General features: G+C 39.5%; 1 protein-coding gene across 3 annotated transcripts in view; it reads left to right on the top strand.

The window, feature by feature from the left end:
- Positions 1-27,499, top strand: part of LOC106882750 (uncharacterized) — a 176,212-nt gene that overhangs the window by 105,045 nt on the left and 43,668 nt on the right. For all 3 annotated transcript variants that reach the window (XM_089341209.1, XM_014933526.3, XM_014933525.3), the window contains exon 3: positions 1,660-1,792. In XM_089341209.1, the coding sequence (XP_089197335.1) occupies positions 1,660-1,792 (133 nt within the window). The remainder of the gene's footprint in view (positions 1-1,659; positions 1,793-27,499) is intronic.

The raw sequence follows: 27,499 nt of genomic DNA, 5'->3' as shown, positions 1-27,499 counted from the left end.
GTGTGTGTATGAGTGTGGCTTTGTGTCTGTGTTTGTTCCCCACTACTGCTTGACAACAAGTGTTAGCTCGTTTATGTCCCTGTAACTTAACAGTTTGGCAAAAGCGACTGATAGAATAAGTAGCAGGCTTAAAAAATAAGTACTGGAATTGATTCATTTGACTAAAAATTCTTGAAGCATGGCCATAGTCTAATGGCTGAAACAAGTAAAAGATAAAGAACAAAGAATAATTCTTCCTAATTTTGGTACAATTTTGAGGAGAAATGGCAAGTTGATCCTATTGATCCCCAGTATTTGATTGATACTTTGTTATATTGACCCTGAATGTATGAAAGACTGGGGTTTTCAGGAAAGTAAATCAACCAGCAAACATGCACATTACAAAAGCAATCTGTTTGTGGAACAGTAAAAACATGCAAAACTTTTCTGAAGTTCAAATGTGAAATTTGCTTTTGTTATCTACATTCCAATGATGGAGCTTTGTATCTTCGTGTGAAACCAGCTTCTTTCTTACAGGAAGACTTATGCATACATACACACACAATACATACATACACATATACATATGCACTCATACGGACATACAAATACACACTCACACAGACATACACATTCACACTTACATATAGATACTCATGCATGTATATGTACACATCAGTACATATAAACACATATGCATACATGCACAAACAAACATACACACGTGCACACACACAAACATACACACACATGCATACACACACATTTAAACATACATTGCACATATACACGCACACACAGACATGTGTACATGCACTTATACACACAAACACTCATTCTCATACAGACACAGCCACACATACATGCATGCACACACACAAGTGTGCACACACACGCACACACACACACACTCTCACACAGACACACACACATACTCTCACACAGACACACACACACACTCTCTCACACACACACACTCTCACACACACACACACACACTCACACACACACATATGCACACACACACTCACTCTCACATAAACATACTGTCACAAACACACAGACATGCACACATACACACACACACACACACTCTCACACAAACACACACACACATACTCTCACACAGACACACACACACACTCTCACACAGACACACACACACACACACTCACACAGACACACACACACGCATATGCACACACACACACTCACTCTCACATAAACATACTGTCACAAACACACAGACATGCACACATACACACACATACACACACACACACACACTCACACACAGACACACACACACACACTCACACACAGACACACACACACACATATGCACACACACACACACACACACACACACTCACTCTCACATAAACATACTGTCACAAACACACAGACATGCACACATACACACATGCATGCACACACGCACGCACACACACACACACACATACAAACACACACACACACACACTCTCACACACACACTCTCACACAGACACACACACACACATATGCACACACACACACTCACTCTCACATAAACATACTGTCACAAAGACACAGACATGCACACATACACACACATACACACGCACACACACACACACACGCACACACCCACACACACCCACCCTACTAACTGCGTTCTTCCTTTGCATGTTTATTCAGGTGGTGGTGGCCTAGCATTATTTGGCAGTGGCAACTTACACACTTGGGCTGAGGAACTACAGCAGTTATCGTTCCGCTTCACAGATTGCAGGAAAATAAATCGTTCCAAACTGATGGATGACAGTGCATATCGGTAAGTTGGATCTTTCCTCCCTTCTTTTTGCTGCTTGCTCCTCCCCTTCTTCCTGTCTTTCTTTGTTTTCTTTTTCTGTCCCTCTTCTTTATTTTCTGTGTCTCTCTCTCTTACACACACACACACTCACAAACACAAACAATCACAGATACACACTATTTTCCGATACTCTGTTGTTACCTCACTCCTCTGGAACTATCACACATTAGCATATTACTTCTCTTTGCAGTGATGGTAACAGAGCTAGAAATATTGTGTTAAGTTAAAAGTTGTTCAATATTTTGCTAACGTATTGGTTTTATTCATTAAGTTCCAATAAAAGCTGCCCAGCATTCAAAGTAGAGGCCACTATGTTTCGCCATTTGAAGTCACCTTTCTGCCAGTTCTTTGATCCCATACCGTTACCAATTCTTGTCTTTCAAGGTGAAAAATTCCCTCACTGAAGCTTCCACCACCACTTGGTTGATAAAAGTGTTGCAAGCACAGGAAGTGAGTCTTGGAGCTGCTTTCGTTGTAATTTGTTGAATAAAGGAATTAAATTACCAATATAGTGCAAAACTTTTGACTCAACACAATATAGTGTGCAGGTATGGCCTTGTGGTTAGGAAACTTGCCTCCCAACCATGAGGTCTCAGGTTCAGTCTCACTATGACATATCATGAACAACTTTATTCTGCTCTGATGTGTGATATCTTTTACTGGTTTGAGTCATTAGACTGCAGCCATAATGGGGTACTGCCTTGAAGAATTTTAATTGAGCTTCTTGTCCTCAGTACTTATCAGTCTTTTGTAAAGCCTGGTACTTATTCTATTGGTCTCTTTTGCTGAACTACTAAGTTACAGGGACATAACCGTACCAACACTGGTTGTCAAATGGTGGTGATGGACAAACACACAGACACAGACACACACACATATACAACAGTACCTCTTTCAGTTTCCATCAACTAAATCCACTCATAAGGCTTTGGTTAACACAAAGCTAGTGTAGAAGACACTTGCCCAAGGTGCTGCACTGCAGGACTGAACTTCGGACCATGTGGTTGAGCAGCAAACCTTTTACCACACAGCTATGCCTGTGCTGATATCGAAACAGCTACACCTGTGCCTATGTGATGGTATATTCCGATTGAATAATGTCTTGTCTAAACATTATAGATAATAAGATTAGTGTGAGGTACTCTTAGAAAAAAAGGTAATGTTTTGTTTAAAGTTTAAACCTTTTAACATTTATAATAACACTAATAGTAATAACATTGATAATAACTGGTAGCGAGCTGGCAGAAACTTTAGCATGCCAGGCGAAATGCTTAGGGGTATTTCGTCTGTCTTCATGTTTTGAGTTTAAATTCTGCTGAGGTCAACTTTGCCTTTCATCCTTTCAGGGTCAATAAATTAAGTACCACAGGATCCAACCCCAGCATTCAACTGGTACTTAATTATTGACTCCAAAAGGATGAAAGGCAAAGTTGATCTCACCAGCATTTACACGAAGAACATAAAGACAAACAGAATGCCACTAAGCATTTTATCCGGAATGGTAACGATTCTGCTTTTCACAAGAAACTGGAAATAAACAACCTTGCTTCTACGACAATGAAAAGGTTACACAGAAACGCACACACACACACACACACACACACACACATCCATATACATACATACACACACACATGCACATATGCACACACACACATTTCTAGGAGTAGTGTTGTTTGTTAGCAATCTCCCATAAAATCACATCCGGGTGAGGGGAAAATATTACCTTGCTTGGAAACAGGTAAGGATTAATGACGGCAAGAGCATCCATCTATAGAAAATTCACTTCAGTGAATCCCATTGGCTTGCAAAAGCACGGAAAAGGACAACAATAATGAGAATGCTGCTGCTGGTGGCGGTGGGAGTGGTGATGGTGGTGGTGGCGGTGGCGGTGGGAGTGGTGATGGTGGTGGTGGCGGTGGCGGTGGGAGTGGTGATGGTGGTGGTGGCGGTGGCGGTGGGAGTGGTGATGGTGGTGGTGGCGGTGGCGGTGGGAGTTGTGATGGTGGTGGTGGCGGTGGCGGTGGGAGTGGTGATGGTGGTGGTGGCGGTGGCGGTGGGAGTGGTGATGGTGGCGGTGGCGGTGGGAGTGGTGATGGTGGTGGTGGCGGTGGCGGTGGGAGTGGTGATGGTGGTGGTGGCGGTGGCGGTGGGTGTGGTCATGGTGGTGGTGGCGGTGGCGGTGGGAGTGGTGATGGTGGTGGTGGCGGTGGCGGTGGGAGTGGTGATGGTGGTGGTGGCGGTGGCGGTGGGAGTGGTGATGGTGGTGGTGGCGGTGGCGGTGGGAGTGGTGATGGTGGTGGTGGCGGTGGCGGTGGGAGTGGTGATGGTGGTGGTGGCGGTGGTGGTGGTGGTGGTGATGGTGGTGGTGGCGGTGGGAGTGGTGATGGTGGTGGTGGCGGTGGCGGTGGGAGTGGTGATGGTGGTGGTGGCGGTGGCGGTGGGAGTGGTGATGGTGATGGTGGTGGTGGCGGTGGGAGTGGTGATGGTGGTGGTGGCGGTGGCGGTGGGAGTGGTGATGGTGGTGGTGGCGGTGGCGGTGGGAGTGGTGATGGTGGTGGTGGCGGTGGCGGTGGGAGTGGTGATGGTGGTGGTGGCGGTGGCGGTGGGAGTGGTGATGGTGGTGGGAAATTACAATGTTGATGTCATAAGCGAAGGCAATATTTATTTCTTATAAGTAAAATATCCTGATATAATGAACCGTTTATCTGTATGTTCACAACCAATGAAATGCAATATTGTAGAAACATGTTTATGCGTACAGATATAGAAAAAAAAAATATATGAGTTATCCAGTGAATGTATACCCATTCTTAGCTATTGATCTTTCTCACTCTGTTTGTCTGTATGCTTGTTTATCTATCTATCTTTTTATCTTTCCATTTACTATACTCTGCTATCTCTATGTCCTTTGTATAGCTTTCAATAATTCTCTCCCTATATGAAAGCAGATATATATGTGTGCACGTTTGTGTGTGTATGTATAGATATATACACATTCATATGCATGTATGTATGTGTGTATATTATGTATATGCATGTGTGTATGTATATGTTTATGTACATATGTGTATTTGTATGTGTGTGTGTGTGTGTGTGTACACATACATATGTACGTATATGCTCTCACACACACACAGATACATATATATGCATACAAAAAAATTGTGTTTATATTTATTTCATAAGTTTAAAAGAGAAGAAAAGAAAGCCAGATGATAAAAATGCATTGAATGTATCAATTCTAACTATTTTAATGAAATGAAATTCTACCTGCCCACTTTTAGATTATTATAGTTTCTCATGAGTCTTGTGTTGGAAGTTAAATATTGAGTATTCATACATCCATTTAGATATGTCTTCGCACATCTGTGTGTGTGCTTGTGTGTTAGATACTTTGTTGTTTATTTTTGAGTGAGTTACACTTTTTCTTTTATTAAATTCTTCTTTTTGGCTTCACTTCTCAATAGATTTTTCACTGAATTATTTCAATAAATCTATAACAAACAAAATTCCTTGAAATGAATTCCCAACTTATTTGTGTGTATATGAATGTGTGTGTGTGTGTGTGTATGTGTTATTGTATACAGCTTTATATAGTAGGTGTGAAAATGTAAGGAAATATTTTAACATAGTATAATAGAGTAAATAGTGTATATATATATATATATATATGCATACATATGTGTGTGTGTGTGTGTGTGTGTATGCATGTATATGCTTATGTATATACTTATGGGTGTATATATTTATACACACTTATATATATATATATGTACACACACACACACACACATATATATATATATACATGTATACATATGTATGTGTATATATATGTATATATATATATATATATATATATATATATATATATATTTTATATACATATATATAGGTATGTACGTTTGTACATACATACATTCATATATACATAGTCATGTATATACGTGTGTGTGTGTGCATGCATGTGCATGTGCATGTGTATATATATATATATATATATATATATATATATATATATATATATATATACACACATGTACACATACACACACACATACATTACACACAATATTTTCTCTGTTATGTGTCCTAACTTGTGTCTTTGCTATGCTTATTGATAACATTACTATTCTGAATATTATCATTCTTATTACTATAATTATCTATTATTACCCCTGTTATTACTATTATTATCATTTTTTCTTTATTGTGCTGTCCCATTCATTGCCTTTGTGCCAAATAAAGAAATGTTTATCTTTATCATGATATAAAGCTTTTATATAGGCTCTTTATTCATTACAAAATACCAGTGAGGTGCATGTCTATGTGTCTGTACTACAGAAGTATAATTGCTTTTAGCTTTTTGCCTTGTTTTCTTTTCCATAATTTCATTCTGATAGTTATAACAACAGAAAAAATATGACAAAAATGTAATGAAATGAATGTATAAATATACAGATATATATAAAGTGAAATATGAGAAAAATGAAATGAAATGAATATATAAATATACAGATATATATATAAAATGAAATTTATTGACGAAAGCATAAAATCCTTCCACACATGAGACAATTTATACATGCATTGTTTGTGTTTATATACATCTGTGTATGGTTGTGTGTGTGTGCATATGTATGTATGTGTGTATGTATGCAGTATATGTAATATATATTATATATATGCATATATAAGTAATATATATATATTTATATATGTATACGTATGTATATATAATATATATATTATGTATATAAATTATCATATTTGTATGTTTATTTATATATGTATGTATAATATATTTATTATATTATGTATATATATATGTTTATACACACACACACACATGAATGTAACAAGAAGAAGAAAGAAACATAATAAATAGCGATTAAAATAATTATATAAAATCATGCAAAAAGGAATTAGACTAATGAAACTCTAAAAATGTCAGGGCTTTCAGTAAAATATAATATAATATATTTATATTTATCTCTAAACTCTTCATAAATATGAAATGTTGTCGGTGATGGTGGTGGTGCTGGTGCTGGTGGTGCTGGTGGGGTTGGCAGTTGTGGTGGTGGTGGTGGTGTAGGTGGATAATCTTTTGCATTGTTTTTTCTTTGTGTGTTTTGTTTTTTTTTATTTTTGAGTAAATTGATAATCCAATTTTAAGGACAAATGACGACCACAAAAGCGATGGCAACAATGACAATAACAGTAGCAGCAGCAATAACAATAAAAATTGAATAATTAACCTGAAAAATTAGCTGCTTCTGTTGTTGTGTGAGTGTGTGTGTGTGTGTGTGTGTGTGTGTGTGTAGGGGGAATTTGTATACGTGTTTAGTGAAAGATATGTAGGTTATGTTACTTTGTCTTTTGTTTTTAAAGGTGGTAAGTTGAATGAATCATTATAGTGTTGGGGAAAATGCCTTGTGGTATTTATTCTGGCCTTTTTTACATTCTGTGTTCAACTCCTGCCTGGATCACATTTAGCTTTCATCCTTTTGGGGTCTGAATGAATGCCTTCCAGCATTTGTTTTTACTAAACTGATATATACAGACTGGTGTCATTCTCTTGGATTTTATTTTCCTTTCTACTCTAGGCACAAGGCCCGAAGTTTTGTGGGAGGCGGGGCCAGTCGATTAGATTGACCCTCAGTACATAACTGGTACTTAATTTATCGACCCCAAAAGGATGAAAGGCAAAGTCGACCTCAGCGGAATTTGTACTTAGAACGTAAAGACATGAAAAACCACCAAGCATTCTGCCCAGCTTGCTAACATTTCTTATTTCTTTATTTCCCACAAGGGGCTAAACATAGAGGGGACAAACAAGGACAGACAAAGGGATTAAGTCAATTACATCAACTCCAGTGCCCAGTGCATAACTGGTACTTAATTTATATACCCCGAAAGGATGAAAGGCAAAATCGACTTCGGTGGAATTTGAACTCAGAACGTAATGGCAGACGAAATACCACTAAGCATTCCACCCAGCATGCTAACGTTTCTGCCAGCCTGCTGCCTTCGTTCTCTTGGATATTGTCGTCATAATGTTTTGCCTATTGTACAGCAAAGAAAGCAATAAGATTAGTAGCAAACGTAACAAGAATGATATAAATCAATTCTTCTCAACCATTTTTTATCTATGGACCCCTTTGATTGCTATTTTATTCTGGTGGACCCCCATAGCCATTCAATGTTTAAAAAGTAGTTTTATAGATGCTTCTTTCAGAATTCCTGTTGAGAAAGGATATTCAGACGCTGGGTTTCACTGAGGAAAGGACAAGGGACCAGGAGTTGTGATTTGCTGTACTTGAGATGTGTCAAGCTAAGTAAAATTGTTGTTGTCCATACATACAGGCTTGTCCTTTACAGGTGCCTGTGCCACATAAAAGGCACTCGTGCCAGTGCTGCATAAATGTACATGTGCCAGTGGCATGTAAAAAGCACTCAACAGACTCTGTCAAGTGGTTGGCATCAGGAAGGGCATCCAGCCATAGAAACCATGCGGCAACAGACAATTGAAGTCTGACCAGCTCTCTGGTTGGCCAACTCCTGTCAAACCATCCAGCTCACACCAGCATGGAAAGCAGACATTAAACAATGATGATGATGATAACGATGACGACAACAATGACGATCTATAGGTTTGTAAAGCCAGCATGTGGGAAAACATGTTTCAGTGACCAGAAACATTGAATTATGTAAAACTTTAGAGAAAGAAACCTAGCTGTTTCTTGCAATACCTAAATACATCAGATACAGAATCTTGTCATGGACCCTTAAAATACAACCTTGGATCCCCAATTTGTTAGTTTGCTTGTTTGGACCCCGAAAATCTTACGTGAACCCCCAAGAATCATACAGGCCTCGGTTGTAAACCACTGATATAAACAAATAATAAGCTCCTGGTTGAACCCATCACTACTTTATAGATGTAAGGATGGCTGTGTAGTTTAGAAGCTTGCTTTCTAACCACATGGTACTGAGTTCAGTCCTGCTGTGCAACACTTTAGGCAAGTGTCTTCTACTATAGTTCTGCATCAACCAAAGCCTTGTGAGTGCATTTGAAAGATTGCAACTGAAAAATGCCCTTTACAGTATTGACTAGACTATCAGATGGTGTTATATGTTACATACCACTGATCACAATACACTTCCAATTTTTCTTGATTAGGCCATTCTTTTTCATCTTGACACGAATTGCTCAATCAAATCTTTTTTCTATCATTTTGGAGGCCTTCCAAATGGCCTTCCAAATGGCCTTTTCCAAACTCTTAGCTACCACTTGGCAATTGCATACTTCTTTTACCTCATCAATTTCATCCCTCCCTGCCTCTATGTGGTCTTTTACTACATCTTCTGACCGCATATATATCGATTTGATGCAGTTCGTTCTAAGACTTACTGCAAAGCTCCGAGTGTTCAACTGTCTCAGAATGGTCTGCAGCTGGTCTGTGGTTTCAGCAATGAATACAAGGTCATCTGTGAGCTGGTGGTGTTTCAGTTGCTCACCATTGATGTTCATACCACCTGTCCAGGTAATGACCTTGATGACCAATTCTAGACATGCAGTAATGAGATTTGGAGAGATGGTATCTTGTTACTTAACACCCTTTTCAGTTGGGACCTTAACTGATGGTGATAGCAGAGTTATATCTGTTATACATACAGAGTTTGCATCTCTGAACACTTTGATGTATTGCACCTTGGGACCTTGCATTTCTAGAGATTTCAATATTGCATTCATCTTGACATTATCAAAGGCCTTTTCATAATCAGTAGAAGCAACATACAGAGGAGGCTTGTAACTAACTGTAGAAAATCTGTCTCAACAAATTTCGTCCAACTCATGCAAGCCTGGAAAAGTGGATATTAAATAATGACGTTGATGAACTGTTGTCTATCGGACTGAGTAAGACCTTCCAAGTGGGGTATCTCAGTAGCTACAGTCCAATAACCAAGACAAGTAAAAGTAGGCAATGAGAAAGTTATCAGGTGGTCCCTTCACCTGCTAGACATAGCAGCCAAATCTCTCCCTTCCCCCAAAAAGCAGTTACACCTGGACCATTTTAACTCATTTGTTGTCATATTTCTGTTGAAATACACTGCCTTGTTTCTATTAATTTTGAAAATAATTAAGAATTTTGTAAAATAATGTTTGTTTTTTTTATTATGCATCTGGTCTTTTATGAAGATATGTAATGGCTGTGTGGTTAAAAAAGTTTGCTTTGCAACCACATGGGCTTGGGTTCAGTTCCTGTGCATGGCACCTTGGGCAAATGTCTACTGCTATAGCCTCAGTGAGCCAACCAATGCCTTGTGAGTGAATTTGATAGACAGAAACTGTGTGGAAGACCACTGTGTGTGTCTGTGTGTCTGTGTGTGCGTGCACGTGTGTCTGTGTGTGTGTGTGAGAGTGTGTGTGCGTGTGTTTTTTGTGTGTGTCTATACTTACCTATCAATCTATCTAGCTAGCTAGCTAACTATCAAGCTAGCTAGCAAGATAGATAGATAGATAGATAGATAGATAGATAGATAGATAGATAGATAGATAGATAGATAAATGGATGGATGGATGGACGGACGGACGGATGGACGGACAGACAGACAGACAGACAAATGGATATGTGAGTGTGTTTATGTGTCTTTATGTTTGTCCCCCAACAGTTCTTGGCAATCAATATTGGTTTGTTTACATCTTTATAACTGTGTGGTTCAGCAAAAGAAACAGAATAAGCACCAGACCTCAGAAAGCATAGAGCACTAGGGTCAATCTGTTTGACCAAAGCTTCAAGACAATGTCCCAACATGGCTGCAGTCCAATGAGTGAAACAAGTAAACGATAAAAGATGAAATTTTGAAGGGAAGGTTTTAATTTAGATCACTTTAAACCCTGAAGCTTTTTAGCATAAAACCAAGGGCATTCTTTGACAGGTTGGTATCAAAATGGATTAAATATAGAAGATACATTGGCCAGTGTAATCTTCGATAGACAAATGAATGGGATGGCTACAGCTGGAATAGCCTTAGATCTTAGTTCTGCTGGATCAGGGCTGACCTGGTGTTAAGCAATGACAGATGCTATTGATGTAATCTAAAAAGTAAGACAAATAGAAATGTTTTTTTTTTTTTTTGTATGACACACTTATCTAAGCCATATCAGCAAAAAGAAATTGGTGTCAAATCAATGATGATGATAGTAATTGTGGCTATAGCTTAGGTGGTGTTTGCAGAGGTGGTGGTTGTAGTGTTAGCAGCAGTGGCAGTGATGGTGGTGGTGGCAGCGGTGGTGGTGGTCGTCGTCGTCGTCGTCGTTGTCGTTGTGGTGGTGGTGGTGGTGGTGGTGGCAATGCTGATAGAGGTAGATAGTGTGTAGTATTGTTGTTTTTGTTGTTGCTGTTGTTGTTGTGGTGGTGGTGGTGATGGGGGGGGGGTGTAGAAGTGCTTGTAGAAGTGGTGGTATGGCAGTGATGTCCTGCTTCTTGTTATTGTTGTTGTTGTTGTTGAGGGTGGTGGTGATGGTAGTGAACATGGTAGTGGTTGTAGTGATAGTGGTGGTGGTGGTGGTGGTGGTCGCCATGGTCGTTGTCATTGTCATCGTATTACAAACGATAAAATGTCAATTCCATATGAGACGTCAATGTCGTTGTTCCAGAAAATTCCATTATAATGGGCCCAGCAGCTAATGTCGTTAATGTGATAGAGATTGCCACACACACACACACACACACAACTCATACACATAAACACTCACATGCACACACATACACATACACTCAAACAACACAGCAATTGAAAAGTGCATTTATATATGTGATACATGTACATTGTCGTACTGTATGTATGTATGTTTGTATGTATGTATGTATGTTATGTAATGTATGTGTTGTTGCTGTGGTGGTGGTGGTGGTGGTGGTGGTGGTGCCCAGGCCAGTTCTAATGACACAAAGCAGATCTATGATCAAACAGCATTGCAACCTTCATCACTCTGTCATTTAAGGGGTTACCTAGGGTTATATTATTCAATGTATGTTTTCCCCTTTGTTTTAAAATGGTAGTAGTGAGATCTGGTTGCTATTTCTAGCAAGAAGAGGTTTCTCATGTTTAAAAATACCAGGTTTGATATTTGACAAATAGAGCCCTAAATCTCCCTTTTTAGATATTTACATTGTACTTCAGTCCTTGTGGTGTGGTGGCTTATAAGCTTCAATGACACTGAGAGCTGTGCCAGCAGAGTAGAAGCTCCTGGGAGGGCCTTTCTATGCTGGACAGGTCAAAGGATAGAAGCCGGATTAATATGAATCACTATTTCCCAGAAGTAAAATGGGTTTGTGTAGGGCCTTCACCCATACTTAGAAAAATACAGTTACAGAAGCATGAATGATAATTCAAAACCAACAAGACTTGAGAGAAGAAAAGATGGTCTGGAGTCAAGAACCCTGGAGAAATGTCATTGATGCTCTTCATAGGGGGTGAAGAGCTTTAAGTAAGTAATGTACTTCAGTATTTAGAGAACACTTGTACTGTTATGCTGACCCCTTTCTCAACCAGGTATGAAGAATAATAAGGATTTCAAATTTAGGCACAAGGCCAGCAATTTCAAAGGAGTGGGTAAATCATTTACATCGACCCCAGTGTTCAAGTGGTTCTTATTTTATTGACTCCAAAAGTTTGAGAGGTAAAGTTGACCTCAGCAGAATTTGAACTCAGAACACGAAGACAGGTGAAATGCTGCTAAGCATTTTGCCCAACGGGTTAATGATTCTGCCAGCTCACCACCTTTGTATGAAGAATGATAATAACGATTTCAGGGAAGGGGGTAAGTTGATTATATCGATCCCCAGTAAGGATGAAAGGCAACATCAACCCTGGTGGAATTTGAACTCAGAATGTAAAGACAAACAAAATACCGCTAAACATTTTGCCAAATGTACCAACAATTCTGCCAACTCGTCACCTTATATGAACAATAACCACAACAGCAACATCATTTCCTTCCAAAAACAGGGTAGGGGATATTTAGGTTATCACTGATAATACACAGATAATACCCTGTGTCTAATCTTGGAAAACATTTTTTTTTCTTTCCTTATTTTTGAAAAATGTGCTTCAAAAATATTTAAGTTCTTTACTTGGTTCGCTTTCAATGTTTTGTTTCTGAGAAAACCCTGAGCATCCATAGACACCTGGCACCATCCTCTTGAAGATTTTTGGCTGTGTATAGAACACTCATGCAAGTTCACAGTACCTACTGTTCCACCTCTGGAGCAGGGATGGGTGTAGGGGATGGAAGGGGTGGGCAATACCTCATCCAGGTGAAGAACCCACTGGACCGAACTAATTATTCTGTCTACTGTAGTTGTTATATCTAAGTCTTATCTGTGATTATGTTTGATCTGATCTGGATATGCTTCTGTGAAGATAATGGAGAGAGTCGTGGCAGTGTTAGTGGTGGTGGAGGCAGCAGCCATTCTGGTGGAGGTTGCAGTACCTTTGGTGGTAGTAGCAGTGGAGGTGTCAGTGGTAGAGATGGTGACGGCAATGGCTGTGTGGTGGTGGTGGTGGTGACGGTGCTGGTGGTGGTGGTGGTGGAAGTGGTGTAGGTGGTGGTGGTGGAAGTGATGTTGTTGTTGGTGGTGGAAGTGGTGTTGTTGGTGGTGGTGGAAGTGGTGTTGTTGTTGTTGTTGTTGGTGGTGTTGGTAGTCTGCAGTAGCGGTGGCAGCATAGTGGTGGTGGTGGTGGTGGTGTTGGAATTGGCTCTTTTTATTTGCAATGGCCAAAAAAAAAAAAAATAAATAAATAAATAATCTAAAACAAAAATAAAGTAAAAATAAAATAAGAACTTTTATTAATAAGTGAAAAAGAAACAACCAAAATTTGAAGATAGTGTGTGTGTGTGTGTGTGTGTGTGTTAAGTGAGGGGACCGGTGGGGGTCTGAGTTGTTGGGGGTGGGTGATATAGTTTCATTAGCTCCACTGCTTATCTGACATAAATCGTGGCCTGCTGACCTCATTTGCACCTTTTTATTGTTTGTTTGTTTTTTTCTTTACCCTTCTTTCTTTGCTTTTCACTCTCTCTCTCTCTCTGGTGCATCATCACATCACTCACTCACACCACCACTACCACCACCACCAATACCACCTACCGATACCACCACTGCCACCAACACCAACAGCAAAAATACAGTCACCAGAAACACCATCATCAACCTACAACAACAACAGAAAGCTCTACCACCACCACCACTACCAACACTGTCATCGCCACCTCCACCAACAACAACAACAAGAACACCAACAGCAACAGAAGCAGCACCACTGCCTCCATCATCATCATCATCATCATCATCATCATCCTTGTCATCATCATCATCATCATTGTCTTCATCATCATCATCATCATCACCATCATCATCAGTACCATTAATATCATCGTCATCATCATCATCATCAGCAGCAGCAGCAGTGACAATAGCATCAGCAGCATCATTAATATCATCGTTGTCGTCATCATCATCATTATCATCCTCATCATCATCATCACCACCACCACTACCACCGCCACCACCACCACTATCATCACAGCCTCCAGAATTCAGAAATGGAAATCAAGGAGCCAAATTTATTTTCCACTTTAAATTTTTATTCTTTGGAAAGTTCCCTTTTTTTTCTCCTTTTCATCTCTTGACTCATCTTCTCTCTGTCTCTCATTTCTTTCTTACTCTTTTTGTTTTTATTTCTTCTCTCCCTTTTGTTTCTTTCTTTTTTTCCTTCCTTCTTTCTTTCTTTCATTCATTCCTTTCTTCCTTTCTTTCCTTCCTTCCTACTTTCTTTCTTCCTTTCTTTCCTTCCTTTCATTCTTTCTTTCCTTCTTTCTTCCCTTCTTTCTTTCTTTCTTTCTTTTATTTACTTTCTTTCTTTCTTTCTTTCTTTCTTTCTGTCTTTCTTTTCTTCCTTCCATCTTTCTTTCTTTCCTTCTTTCATTCTTCCTTTCCTTTCATCTTTCTTTCTTTCCTTTCATCTTTCTTTCTTTCCTTTCATCTTTCTTTCATTCTTTCTTCCTTCCTTCCTTTCTTTCTTTCTTTCTTTCTTTCTTTCTTTCTTTCTTTCTTTCTTTCTTTCTGCCTTTCTTTCTTTTCTTTCCATCTTCCTTTGCATAAAAATGCTTTCAAATTTTGGCACAAGACAAGTAGTTTGGAGGGGAGGAGGTAAGTTGATTGATTACACTGACACCAGTGCACAACTGGTACTCATTTGATCAACCCCCAAAAAGACATGGATCACCTTTGTTACATAAGGATGGACAAAATGCCAATAAACATTTTTCCCAGCATGCTAATCATTCTGCCACCTCACTGCCTTGATAATAATAAGGATTTAAAATTTTGGCACAAGGCCAGCAATTTCAGGGGAGGAGATATGTCAATTACATTAAACTCCAGTGCTCAACTGGTACTTATTTTATCGTCCCCGAAAGAATGAAAGGCAAAGTCAACCATGGCAGAATTTGAACTCAGAACATAAAGGCAGACAAAATACGGCTAAGCATTTTGCCCGGCATGCTAACATTTCTGCTAGTTCACCAACTTAATAATAATAATAATATTCTCTTTTACTCTTTTACTTGTTTCAGTCATTTGACTGTGCCCATGCTGGAGCACTGCCTTTTTAGTTGAGTTAATCGACCCCAGGACTTATTCTTTGTAAGCCTAGTACTTATTCTATCGGTCTTTTTTTGCCGAACCGCTATGTTACGGGGACGTAAACACACCAGCATCGGTTGTCAAGCGATGTTAGGGGGACAGACACAGACACACAAACATATAGACACACATACATATATATATATACATATATATGACGAGCTTCTTTCAGTTTCCGTCTACCAAATCCACTCACAAGGCTTTGGTTGGCCCGAGGCTATAGTAGAAGACACTTGCCCAAGGTGCCACGCAGTGGGAATGAATCCAGAACCATGTGGTTGGTAAGCAAGCTACTTACCTCACAGCCACTCCTACACCTAATAATAACAATAATAATAATAATAATAATAATAATAATAATAATAATAATAATAACAATAATAATCAGTCATTGTGGTGTGGTGGTGGTGGTAGTGATGTAACTCATTGTAGTGTGGTGTTGGTGGTGTCACTCATGGTGGTGTGATGGTGGTGGTGGCAGCTACAGTGGACACGGGGATGGTGGCAGTTGGCAGTGCTGATGGAGGTGATGGTAGTGGTGGCAGTGATAGGATGGTGGTGATGGTATTGGTAGTGGTACTGACAGCAGTGGTGGCAGTGGCAGCAGTAACAGTAGTGGTGGTGATGGCGACAGCAGCAGTGGTGGCGTTTGTGCCAGTGGTGGTAGTAGTTGTGGTAAATGAATGTGGGGACTTAAAAAGGGAAGTAATGACACAATGTTTTAATACGGGTTGCGTTCTTTTGCATGGAACCTTTTAAGGTCTTGATAAAAGGAAATGTTTTAACTGCTGCCTTTGCTAAAAAGGGATCAGGGGTTGGTTCGGGACTGTGCACAAAGCAAAGGTTTCTTCCTATTCCTTTTCTAAGATCATCATTGTTAAGTTAATTGACAAAAGGAAAGGAGGCATGGCTGAAACTGACGCCACCACCACCACCACCACCACCACTATCACCACCACCACTACCATCGGCACTGTCGCTACTGCCGCCCACCATCGCCACCACTCATGCCGCCATTGCCACCACTACTGCCACTACCATCAGCACTGTCGCTACGAGTACCTACACCACCACTACTACCATCGGCACTGTCGCTACCATCACTTCTACAACCATTCCTGCCACTATCACCTCTACTACCATCACCACCACTATCATTGGCACTGTTGCTACCACCACCTCCACCACCAATCCTGCCACCATCACCACTACCACCACCACCACCACCACCACCACCACTACCACCACTACCACCACCACTACCGTTACCAAAGCTACCATCACTGCCACTCCCATCTCTGCCGCTGCTTATAGCCATCACCACAACCACCAACACCACCCCACCACCCCTGTCCCCATCACCACTGCTACAACCACCACCACCACCACAACCACCAACACCACCCCACCACCCCTGTCCCCATCACCACTGCTACAACCACCACCACCACCACAACCACCAACACCACCCCACCACCCCTGTCCCCATCACCACTGCTACAACCACCACCACCACCACTGCTATTACCACCATCACTGCCACCACCACCACCACCACCACCATTGCTGTTTTCACCACAGCCACCAGCACCACTGTTACCATCACTGCTACTCCCACCTCTGCTGCTGCTTATGGCCATCACCACAACCCCACCACAACCCCACCACCCCTGTCCCCATCACCACTGCTACCACCACCACCACCACCACTGCTATTACCACCACAACAGCCACCAACATCACTGCAACTGATGACTCTGTGGATCATCATTGTTACGTGAGCTTAACTGACAATGGCGAAGAATTATGACTGAAACTTTGACACCACTATTGCCAACATTACCATGACCACCACCACCATTATCAACACTTCCATTGCCACCACTACCAACAACAACTGTCACCATCTCACCAAATCCTGCCACCAACAGTACAAGCAATGCAACAAAGACAACGACCACCACTACCAAATGGATAGCTTCTACATGATCACAAGACCTGCTAAAAATAGCAGCTAAATCCTTCTTGAACCACATGTTTACTGTGTTCTTTTCTAGCACAGAGAAGTTTGATCATGCATAGACCTTGTCTGCTCTATGTATGATGATGTCTCTGGGTCCACTAATCTGGAATGACCCCAGCCTCATCAAGCAAGAGCATGAAGCAAACAGTAACAAGGGGTGTGGTCTGAAGGAGATTTGGTTGCTATTTCTAGCTAGTCGAATGACCATGTAGAGACTTCTTTGCTTTTTGATGCCAATATTGGGTTAATGTTGTTGTCTACTCCCAGGGCTAAACAGCAACAAGCAAATAGAATGTCTGAGAGATAGAAAGATGGGATGGTCATGGCTGGAATCATACCTTACATCAACACCATTATTTTAATGTCTATTTTTCCATGCTTGCATGAGCCAGATGAAATTTGTCAAGGCTGATTTTTCTGCGACTGAATGACCTTCTCCTTGCCAATCCTTACTGTGTCCACATAAGACAATATTTCCTCATAACCGGACATGCTTCCACAGAAATTGCTGAACACCAAAATGCATTGTTTTCATAATGGTGACACGTGTTTACACTTATCTCTCAATGCCAAGGCAAGGACACAATAAAACACACACTCTCTCTCTCTCTCTCTCTCTCTCTCTCTCTCTCTCTCTCTCTCACATACATACACACACACTCATATGATGGGATTCTTTTAGTTTCCAAAATCACTCTGATGACTTTGGTCTGCCTGGAGATATAGTAGAAGAACTCACCCAAGGTGTTTCATAGCAAAGTAAATTTCTTATCACAGCATCTGCCACATCCATGCCTACCACCTTAGAACCTGGACTGGATAATGTGGCCCTGGGCCACTTTTTTGTCAGTTCTTTGATCCCATGTTGTCCTTTGATTCCATGTCAGTTCTTTGATCCCAGGTCTCTTTATTGTCCTTTGAAGCAAAGAATTTCTTTACTGAAGCATCCACTTCCTTTTGGTTGATGAAGCATTGCAAGTACAGGATATGAACCATAGATTGGGTCAAGTAATAATGTGATGGACATATTCTTCTGTAACCTTAATGTGCATAAGCAGTAGTTAAGCGAGGAGCAACTTCAGGAACTTGTTGCCAAACATGGGCATTTCAAACCCAAGGTGATGCTCTGCAGTTTGTGAAATTATGAGTGGGTAATTCATTACAAGTTCATTCTGGATGGTCAAATCGTCGATGCCACGGCTCATCCTGTGGTCACAGACAAAGAGGAGGTGGAACCAACAAACTAAGTGGAGGCTGGAGAATTTCAGTGGAGAGCTGGTACCAGCATGGGATCAAAGACCTGGCAGAGAGGTGACTTCAGACGGTGCAACATGGTGGCCTCTACTTTGAATGCTTGGCTGCTTTTGTTATATATAACTTGACGAATAAAACAAATAAGTTACCGAAATATTGGTTTCAAATTTTGGCACAAGGCCAGCAATTTCAGGGTAGGAGTTACGTCGATTACATTGACCTCAGTGTTCAACTGGTACTTTATTTATCAACCCTGAAAGGATGAAAGGCAGAACTGACCTTGGCAGAATTTGAACTCAGAATGTAGGGACAGATGAAAGATCACTAAGCATTTTGTCTGGTAGACTAATGATTCTGCAAGTTTGCCGCCTTAGTAAGTTACCAAAAGAATATTGCAAAACTGTTGACTCAAAACACTATTTCCTTCCAAGGAAACAGAAGAGCTTCTGGTCATAGAAAATCTACCTCAACAAAGTTCTTCTCACCCATGCTAGCATGGAAAAGTGGACGTTAAATGATTATGGATTGGCTTCCGATTTCATTTGTTTAAAAAGAATATAACATAACAATCTATTTGACATGGAGTGGAGTGGAAGTTTTACAGATTGAGTGAGAGGAGGAGAGTACAGTGGAATGGGGTGGAGTAGAACTTATTGAGTTGGAGTGGAGCAGAGTTTATTGCAGTGGAGTGGAGTAGCACTTATTGAGTTGGAGTGAGTTTGAGTTTATTGAGGTTGAGTAGAGTGGAGTTTATTGAAGCGGGTGAATGGAGCGGATGTAATTGAGTAGAACTTATTGAGGTGGAGTGGAGGTAAGTCTGGTGCAGTGGTGTAGACTTTATTAAAGTAGAGTGGGTGGAGTTTGAGTATGGTAGAGTGGAGTGGAGTGGAGTCTATTGAAGTGGAGTGGAGTCTATTGAGGTGGAGTGGATTAGGTGGATAGGAGTGGTACTGTGTAATGTGTGAGGTGGCATGAAGTTGATTGAGGTAGAATGGAGTGTGTGTGTGTGTGTGTGTATGTGGAGTGGAATGGAGTGTGGTAGGGTCGAGTGAGGCAGAGTGGAGTGAGATGTGGTGGAATGCGGTGAAGTGAGGTGGAGCAGACTGTTTGGGATGAGAGAATTATTTTCAATGAAAGATATCGTCAGTGTTGTTGCAAAACATTTTGTGATATCAAGATAGCTGGCTGGCTGGTTGGCTGGCTGGATGGCTGGATGGTTGGATGGCTGGATGGTTGATTCATGATAGGAACAGAGATGGGAGGGAAGGAGAGAGAGGGTAGAGGAAGGGGATCAGAGGGAGGAAGGAAAGAAGGACGGATAAACAGAAAGGTAGAAATGAAAGAAAGGAAGATATCAGCAAATAACATTGATGATCACTTATTGATTTTGGTGTTGGTAGTGGTTCTGGTGGTGGTGGTGGTGTTGTTGTTGTTGTTGCTGTTGTTGTTGTTGCTGTTGTTGTTGTTGCTGTTGTTGTTGTTGTTGTTGGTGGTGGTGGTGGTGGTGGTGGTGGTGATTGATATTGAAAGTGAAACTCCAGAACTGAAACCTTACATGTGTTCATGCTTGTTCTCACACACACACACACATTCACACACAAACACACACACATAGATACACTCATGCACACATAGACACACTCATGCACACGCACATACACTCACATACAGAATACACATACACACACACACTCACACACACATATACACATACAAACCCATACTTAAATTCATCCAAAATGTGCAAAATATATAAACATATATTCACAGAAATAATACTATCCACAACAAACATGCATAGCCATATTGATATACATACATATATATATATGTATATATATGTGTATATATATTTATATATATATATATATATATATATATATATATATATATATATATATATATATATATATACACATGCACAAGTATGTATGCACACACATATATGCACACACATACCCAAATACTCATATTTAACCCCTTCAAATATGTGTAAAATATAGAAACATATAAACATGCACACAAACACAAACAAGAGTACCCACCCCAAACACACACGCACATGCACAAATTTAAAAGTAGATAAACCAACAAATAAATAAACTGAAAGAATAAACAAGGCCCCAAAATATAGATAAAACGAAAATTTCTCACCGAAATATTTTCAGTTTAAAAGTTTCTAGACAACTGATGTATAGATAAATATAATCCATATAAAGAAAATAAATTGTTAAAAAAATTATATTAGATTTAGCAATTTTACTTCTTTTTTTATTCTTTTGTTGTTTTTTTTTGTTTTTATTTTATTATTTATATAATATTTCAGTTAATATTTTTCCCCTTTTTCATCCTGAAATGAAGATGATAATGATAATGATAATAATAATAATGATAATAATAATAATTATAATAAGCAATCTTAACTTCATCATTTGGGAGGAAAAATATTTTGTTTATATAGATGTTATATCGTTGCTGTTAACCTAATCACACATACATGCCTGAGTATGTGTCTATTTGTGTGAATATATATATATATATATACATATATATATATATATATATATATATATATATATATATATATATATATATATATATATATATATATATGTATGTATGTATGTATGTATGTATCTGTACTTATGTATACAAGCAGATATGTGTGTATAAATATATTTAGACACACACACATGCACACACACTCACACACACATGCATACATACACACACACACACATGCGCACACACATATGCATATATGCATAACTCTAAGTGTGTATGCAATTACATATCTATATATGTTTATATATCTATGTATGTGTTTGTGTATATGCATACATATGCACATATATATATACATATTTATATATATATATATATATATATATATATATATATATATATGTATGTGTGTATGTATATTATGTACATATGTATGTATTTATGTGTGTATGTATGTAGGTATGTATGTATGTGTTTGTTCTTCGAGGTTTCAATGTATGAAGCACAACAAACATTAGAAAATCATTGCATCTTTTCTTCATCATCATCATCATCATCATCATCACCACCACCACCACCACCATCATCATCATCATCATCATCATCATCACAGTCATCATCACCGTCATCATCACCATATAGAAGCTCAAACAAACTCCGAAAGGTTTCCAATTGGGCTGTGTCAGCAAGGCTTGTATTATTTAGTATAATCAACAAAATCCATATCATTAGCTTGCTATGGGGAATGGAAAAATCCAACGTTTTGGACAGAGTCCTTCTTCAGGGAAAAGCTGGGAGGAGAGAAATTAATTTGAAGATATAAAACTTTGCTGTCACACTTGTCCCACCACTTGTCTCCCCTACTTCCAGATTCTTTCCCTCTTCTCACGCCCTTTCAGCCTGCCCACCCTTCAACATGTCATCATAGGTCATCCCAGTAGAGTATGGTGTAAGAGAGGATTTTGACTGCTACTTGTAGCAGACCGATATGACCTGGTGTCTGAAGAAACAGGAGACGAGTGCATGCTTGCTTGTGTGTGTGTGTGTGTGTGTGTGTGTGTATGCATCTACCTGATTAAAGAATAAGTTTGTTCAATGAACTGCATTTGGAAGGCATTGTTTCCCTACCATCACCCCAGTGAATGCTACCTTCTGGCTCTCTTGAACACCACGTCTAGGGAATTCTCTCATCTACACATGAAGAATGGTGTGTGTACGTATGTATATATATATCTGTATGTGTGTGTGTGTGTTAAATAAAATGAGACAACAAAGCGAAGGGTGTGTGGAATTTTCAGGACATTTATAAAGAGAAAGCTAGTCTTACAGCTGTTTCTATGATATTAGGGATATCCCTTCATCAGAGACGCTGTGAGATTGTTAAATAGAGGGAAATATTAGAGTTCAGTTTAAGGCGTTATTTTTGAAAAGGAAGCAAATAAGGAGTATATAGGGAAATATATATATATATATATATATATATATATACACACATATACATACACATGCGCACACACCTACACAGGCACAGACACACACACACACACACACACACACGGCTTCCATTCAACAGTTTCCATCTACCAATTTCACTCACAAATCATAGTTTAGCCCAGGGCCATAGCAGTAGACACCTGCCCAAGATGCCACCATAAACTTATACACTTACATTTAAAGATTTTTTTTGTATATATATATCTGTATGTGTGTGTGTGTGTTAAATAAAATGAGACAATGCCCTTCACTCTTGACCCTTTTCAGAGATCCAAGGATCACTGGGGTGAAAAAAACGATGTATTTTTAGGCCTCAGACTTGGCCCCTTAGCTAGCCAAATGCTTACAAACAAAGCCTTTTCTGCTAATGACATCCAAGAAACATCTGGTAGCTATAACCCAAGCAATGGATTAATTCAGCCACAGGTCAGTCATGATCAAGCAGAGTTAGAATCAAAAGTATTCTGGCCATCACCATTCCATATACTTATAAGAGTATCTTGGAGTACATTATGCAATGTATCCATCCCTTTTTAAAGAAGGCAAGGTGTGATATAAGGAAAGTTTGGCTACTATTTCTAGCAGGTTGCGGTTATGTATAGAGCTTCTTTGTTGGTTTATAGAGGCGCTTTGTGTGTGTGTGTATGTGTGTGTATGTACATACATATGTGCATGTATGTGCTTATGTACTTGTGTGTGTATGTATGGTTGTGTGTGTGTGTGTGTCTGTGTGCTATTTTGGGTGAGTTTGTGCATAAGGTGGATGGGTGCTTTTGTATATAATATGTAGCCATAAGTAGGTGCATGTGTATGTTTGTGTGTGTGTATGAGGTTTTGTGTGTATATACATGTATATGTATATACATACAAGTGTCTGTGTGTGCATGTAAATGCATATATATATATATGTGTATGATTTCTGTGTGTAATAACATAGTTGTGTAAACATGTTGAGTGTGACTGCATGAATGTGCATGTTGCATGAACGTAAGTATGACAGACATGTGTGTATGTTAGGAATGTATATGTGAGGAATGTGTGAATGCATGTACAAAGAATGTGTATATGTCTGTGTGTGTATTATATGTCTGTGTGTGCGCATGTGTGCGTGTGTTATTGTAAATCTGTCTGGAGAGATAGGAGTGTGGGTATATGAGTAGATATAAATATGTTTGTGTGTGTGTGTGTGTGTGTGTGTGTTTGATTGAAGAATGAACTTGGTGAATGAGTAACATTGAATGACTCCCTAGCACCACTGCCTGCCAGCTCTTCTGAGTATCACATACAGATTATGGGTGGTGGTGGTGGTGGTGGTGGTGGTGGTGGTGGTGGTCATGGTGGTGGTGGTGGTGGTGGTGATGCTGATACTGGTGACGGTGGCAATAGTTCTATTGGTGATGATGGTGGTGATAATGGTGGAGGTTGAGATGGTGGTTCTGATGGTGCTAGTAGTGGTGGTAGTGGTGGTGGTGGTGGTGGTGGTGGTGACAGTAATGATACCAACTGTGGTTGTGGTTGTGCTTGTAGCTAAGGTATTGTTGGCAGTGGTGGCAGTGGTGGTGGTGGGGGTGCTGCTGCTGTTACTAGTGGTAGTGAGGGGAGATAATGAAGCGGGTGTGGGGGGTAGGGCATGCATTAGTTGGTGGTAGTGGGAGGAGAGGAGTGTGTAGTGCTAGCATGGGTGCAGAGGAGGGGGGTGTTGCCTGGTGATTGGTGGAGTTGAGGAGGGGAGGGAGATCAGGATTGTTAATGTAGGATTACTCTCCACCACCACCACCACCACCACCACCACCACCTCATCACAAAAAAAAGTTGCATAATTTGCTGTTTTGCCATGTTACATCAGCTTCCAAACATTCTTTCTAGATTCTGTTTTTTTTGTACTTCTCATCACCTCCCATCATCGTCATCATCATCATCATATCCATAATCACTACTACCACTACCACCACCACCACCATCACTACCACCACCACCACCACCATTCACTCATCTGTGAGGTAATGAGAGGTGAAGAAAAATAGAAAAAATATTTTACTTTATGTAACTTCTATCACCATCACCATCACCATCACCATCACCATCACTGCTTTGATTGTTTTATTTGCTACTGATGTTGTTGTTTGTGTAGTTATTGTTGTTGATAGTATTGTTCTTGCTGTATTAGTGTGTTATGTGTGTATGGTGGTGTTGGTGCTATGTGTGCAATGTGTGTAGTAGTGCTTCATATTTTGGCATCAAAATCAGCAGTTTGGAGGAGAGGGGGGGGGAATGTCGATTACATTAACCCCCAGTACTTGACTGGTACATTATCTTATCAGACCCACAAGAATGAAAGTTAATCACGGCAGGATTTGAATCCTGGATGTAACAAAACTGGAAGAAATGTCACTTCGTATTTTTTGTCTGATTTGCCAACATTTCTTCCAGCATGCTACTTTTGCGTTCTAATATTGGTTTCAAATTTTGGCACAAGGCCAGTAATTTCGGGTGAGTGGGAAGTCAATTACTTCAGCCCCAACTTTCAACTTGTACTTATTTAATCGACCTTGAATGGTTGAAAGGTATAGTCAGCCTTGACGGAATTTGAACTCAGAACATAAAGACAGATGAAACGCCACTAAGCATCTTGCCCGGAATGTTAACAATCCAATCAGCTCACCAACTTTGTGTGTTATAATAGTGATTTCTAAGAGAGACGCAGGACCACAAATCAAAGGATGGAGAGATGGGTACCATCAATTATAATCAACATCAGTATTTCACTGGTACTTTCTTTATTAACACTTTAACTGCAAAATTAAATTTCATGGTTATTCCTGTAATGATATTAAACATCTATCATAAAAATAGGATCAATATTTTCTGCCTCAATCAACTTGACATATCTCAAAGAAAAAAAAACAGATTTAAATATGACCTTCATCAACAAAAGATAGATTGGTAGTTAAAACTGTCTGCTGCAGTTAAGAGTAATGGAATTTCCACAGCTAAGAGAAATGGAATTTCCACCATAAAAGGGTCAACTAATGATAGCAACAATGATGAAGATGATTACACTAATGAAATAGATTATAATATTGATGACATTCCTTATTCTCTTTATATTGTAATTAATGAATCTTATCCCTTTCACTGTGAAATTAAACTTCATTGTTACTCCAGTAATGATACTAAATATCTACCAATAAATAAAATTAATTCGGGTGGTGAGCTGGCAGAGTCATTAGCATGCAGGGTAAAATGCTTAGCAACATTTGATCTGTGTTTACTTTCTGGATTCCAATTCTGTCAAGGTGACATTGTTTTTCACCCTTTTGGAGTTGATAAAATAGGTACCAGCTGAGCAATGGGGTTTGAGTAATTGACTTACCTGCTGGCCTTGTGCCAAAATTGCTGGTCTTATTGCTGGTCTTGTACCAAAATTTGAAATGAATAAATAGAATTGATATTTTCTACAAGTCACCTTGCTTCAATAAACTTGATCTATCTCAACAGAAACCAGTTTCAAACATTGACATTCTTCTACAAAAGATAAATTGATGTGTAAAACTGTTTTTCACACAGTTTTAAATGTAAAAACTGTGTCATCTCCAATACAATTTCTTAATTTGTCATACATGTATATTTTAGCTAATATTTTAATTGCCAGCATCAATACCTGGTATGCATTTAAGATATGGTAAGGTAGAGTAGAGTATTAAGATATTTTAAATGAGGAGGGTGGTCGATGTGGGAGGAGAAGTGGCTAAAGGGGGTCGATGGTCGAAAAAGTTTGGCGACCCCTGCTATAAACAAATCATATTTGTAGTTTGTTCAGCAAAAACTAAACACTCATACATCATTTTCAATAGGAGATTCCATCTTATACATATATATATATATGTGTGTGTTTATATATGAATGCAGAATGTAAAGACAGACAACATGCCACTAAGCATTTCAGCTGGTGTGCTAACAATTCTTCCTGCTCACTACATTAATAACAATAATAATAATCCTTTCTACTATATATATGCATATATGTATGTATGTATGTATGCATGCATGTATACACATACACACACACATACACAAACACACACACACACATAAAGTTTCATGTTAGTAGCAGAGAGTGTATATGGTTGGATTGAAGAAGACAGTAAATACTGATTTCAAATTTTGGCACAAAGCCAGCAGTTTTGGGAGAGGGGGCAAATCGATTACATCAACTGCAGTGTTCAATTGGTATTTATTTTATTGAGCCCCAAAGGTTGAAAGGCCAATTCAGAATATCAGGATGGACGAAAGACTGCTAAGCATTTTTCCTGGCATGCTAAGGATTCTGCCAGCTCCCTGCCTTATGGAAACAGTAAATATTAGCAAGACAAAGGCAAAATTAAAGCTTAAGATTAGGTGGGAAACAGAAAGGAAGTGATTGTGTACAGTTTGCAAGAAGGCTGTCGCAATGAGGTCTTTTATATGTACATGCTCTGGGTGACTTCACTGAAAAAAGGTAGTGGTGTAAGACAATATCAGTTAATATAACAGCTACATTTATATGTATAGGCACAGGTCTGGCTGTGTGGCAAGGAGCTTGCTTCTCAACCATATGGTCCCGGGTTCAGTCCCACTGCGTGGCACCTTGGGCAAGTGTCTTCTACTATAGCCTTCGGCTGTGATGTGAGTGGAGTT

This window comes from Octopus bimaculoides, chromosome 24 (assembly GCF_046866305.1).
Source record: "Octopus bimaculoides isolate indiv1 chromosome 24, ASM4686630v1, whole genome shotgun sequence".
In the NCBI taxonomy this organism is placed as follows: Eukaryota; Metazoa; Mollusca; class Cephalopoda; order Octopoda; family Octopodidae; genus Octopus; species Octopus bimaculoides.
Note: the sequence above shows the minus strand (reverse complement) of the source record. Positions and strands in the feature narration are given on the sequence as shown.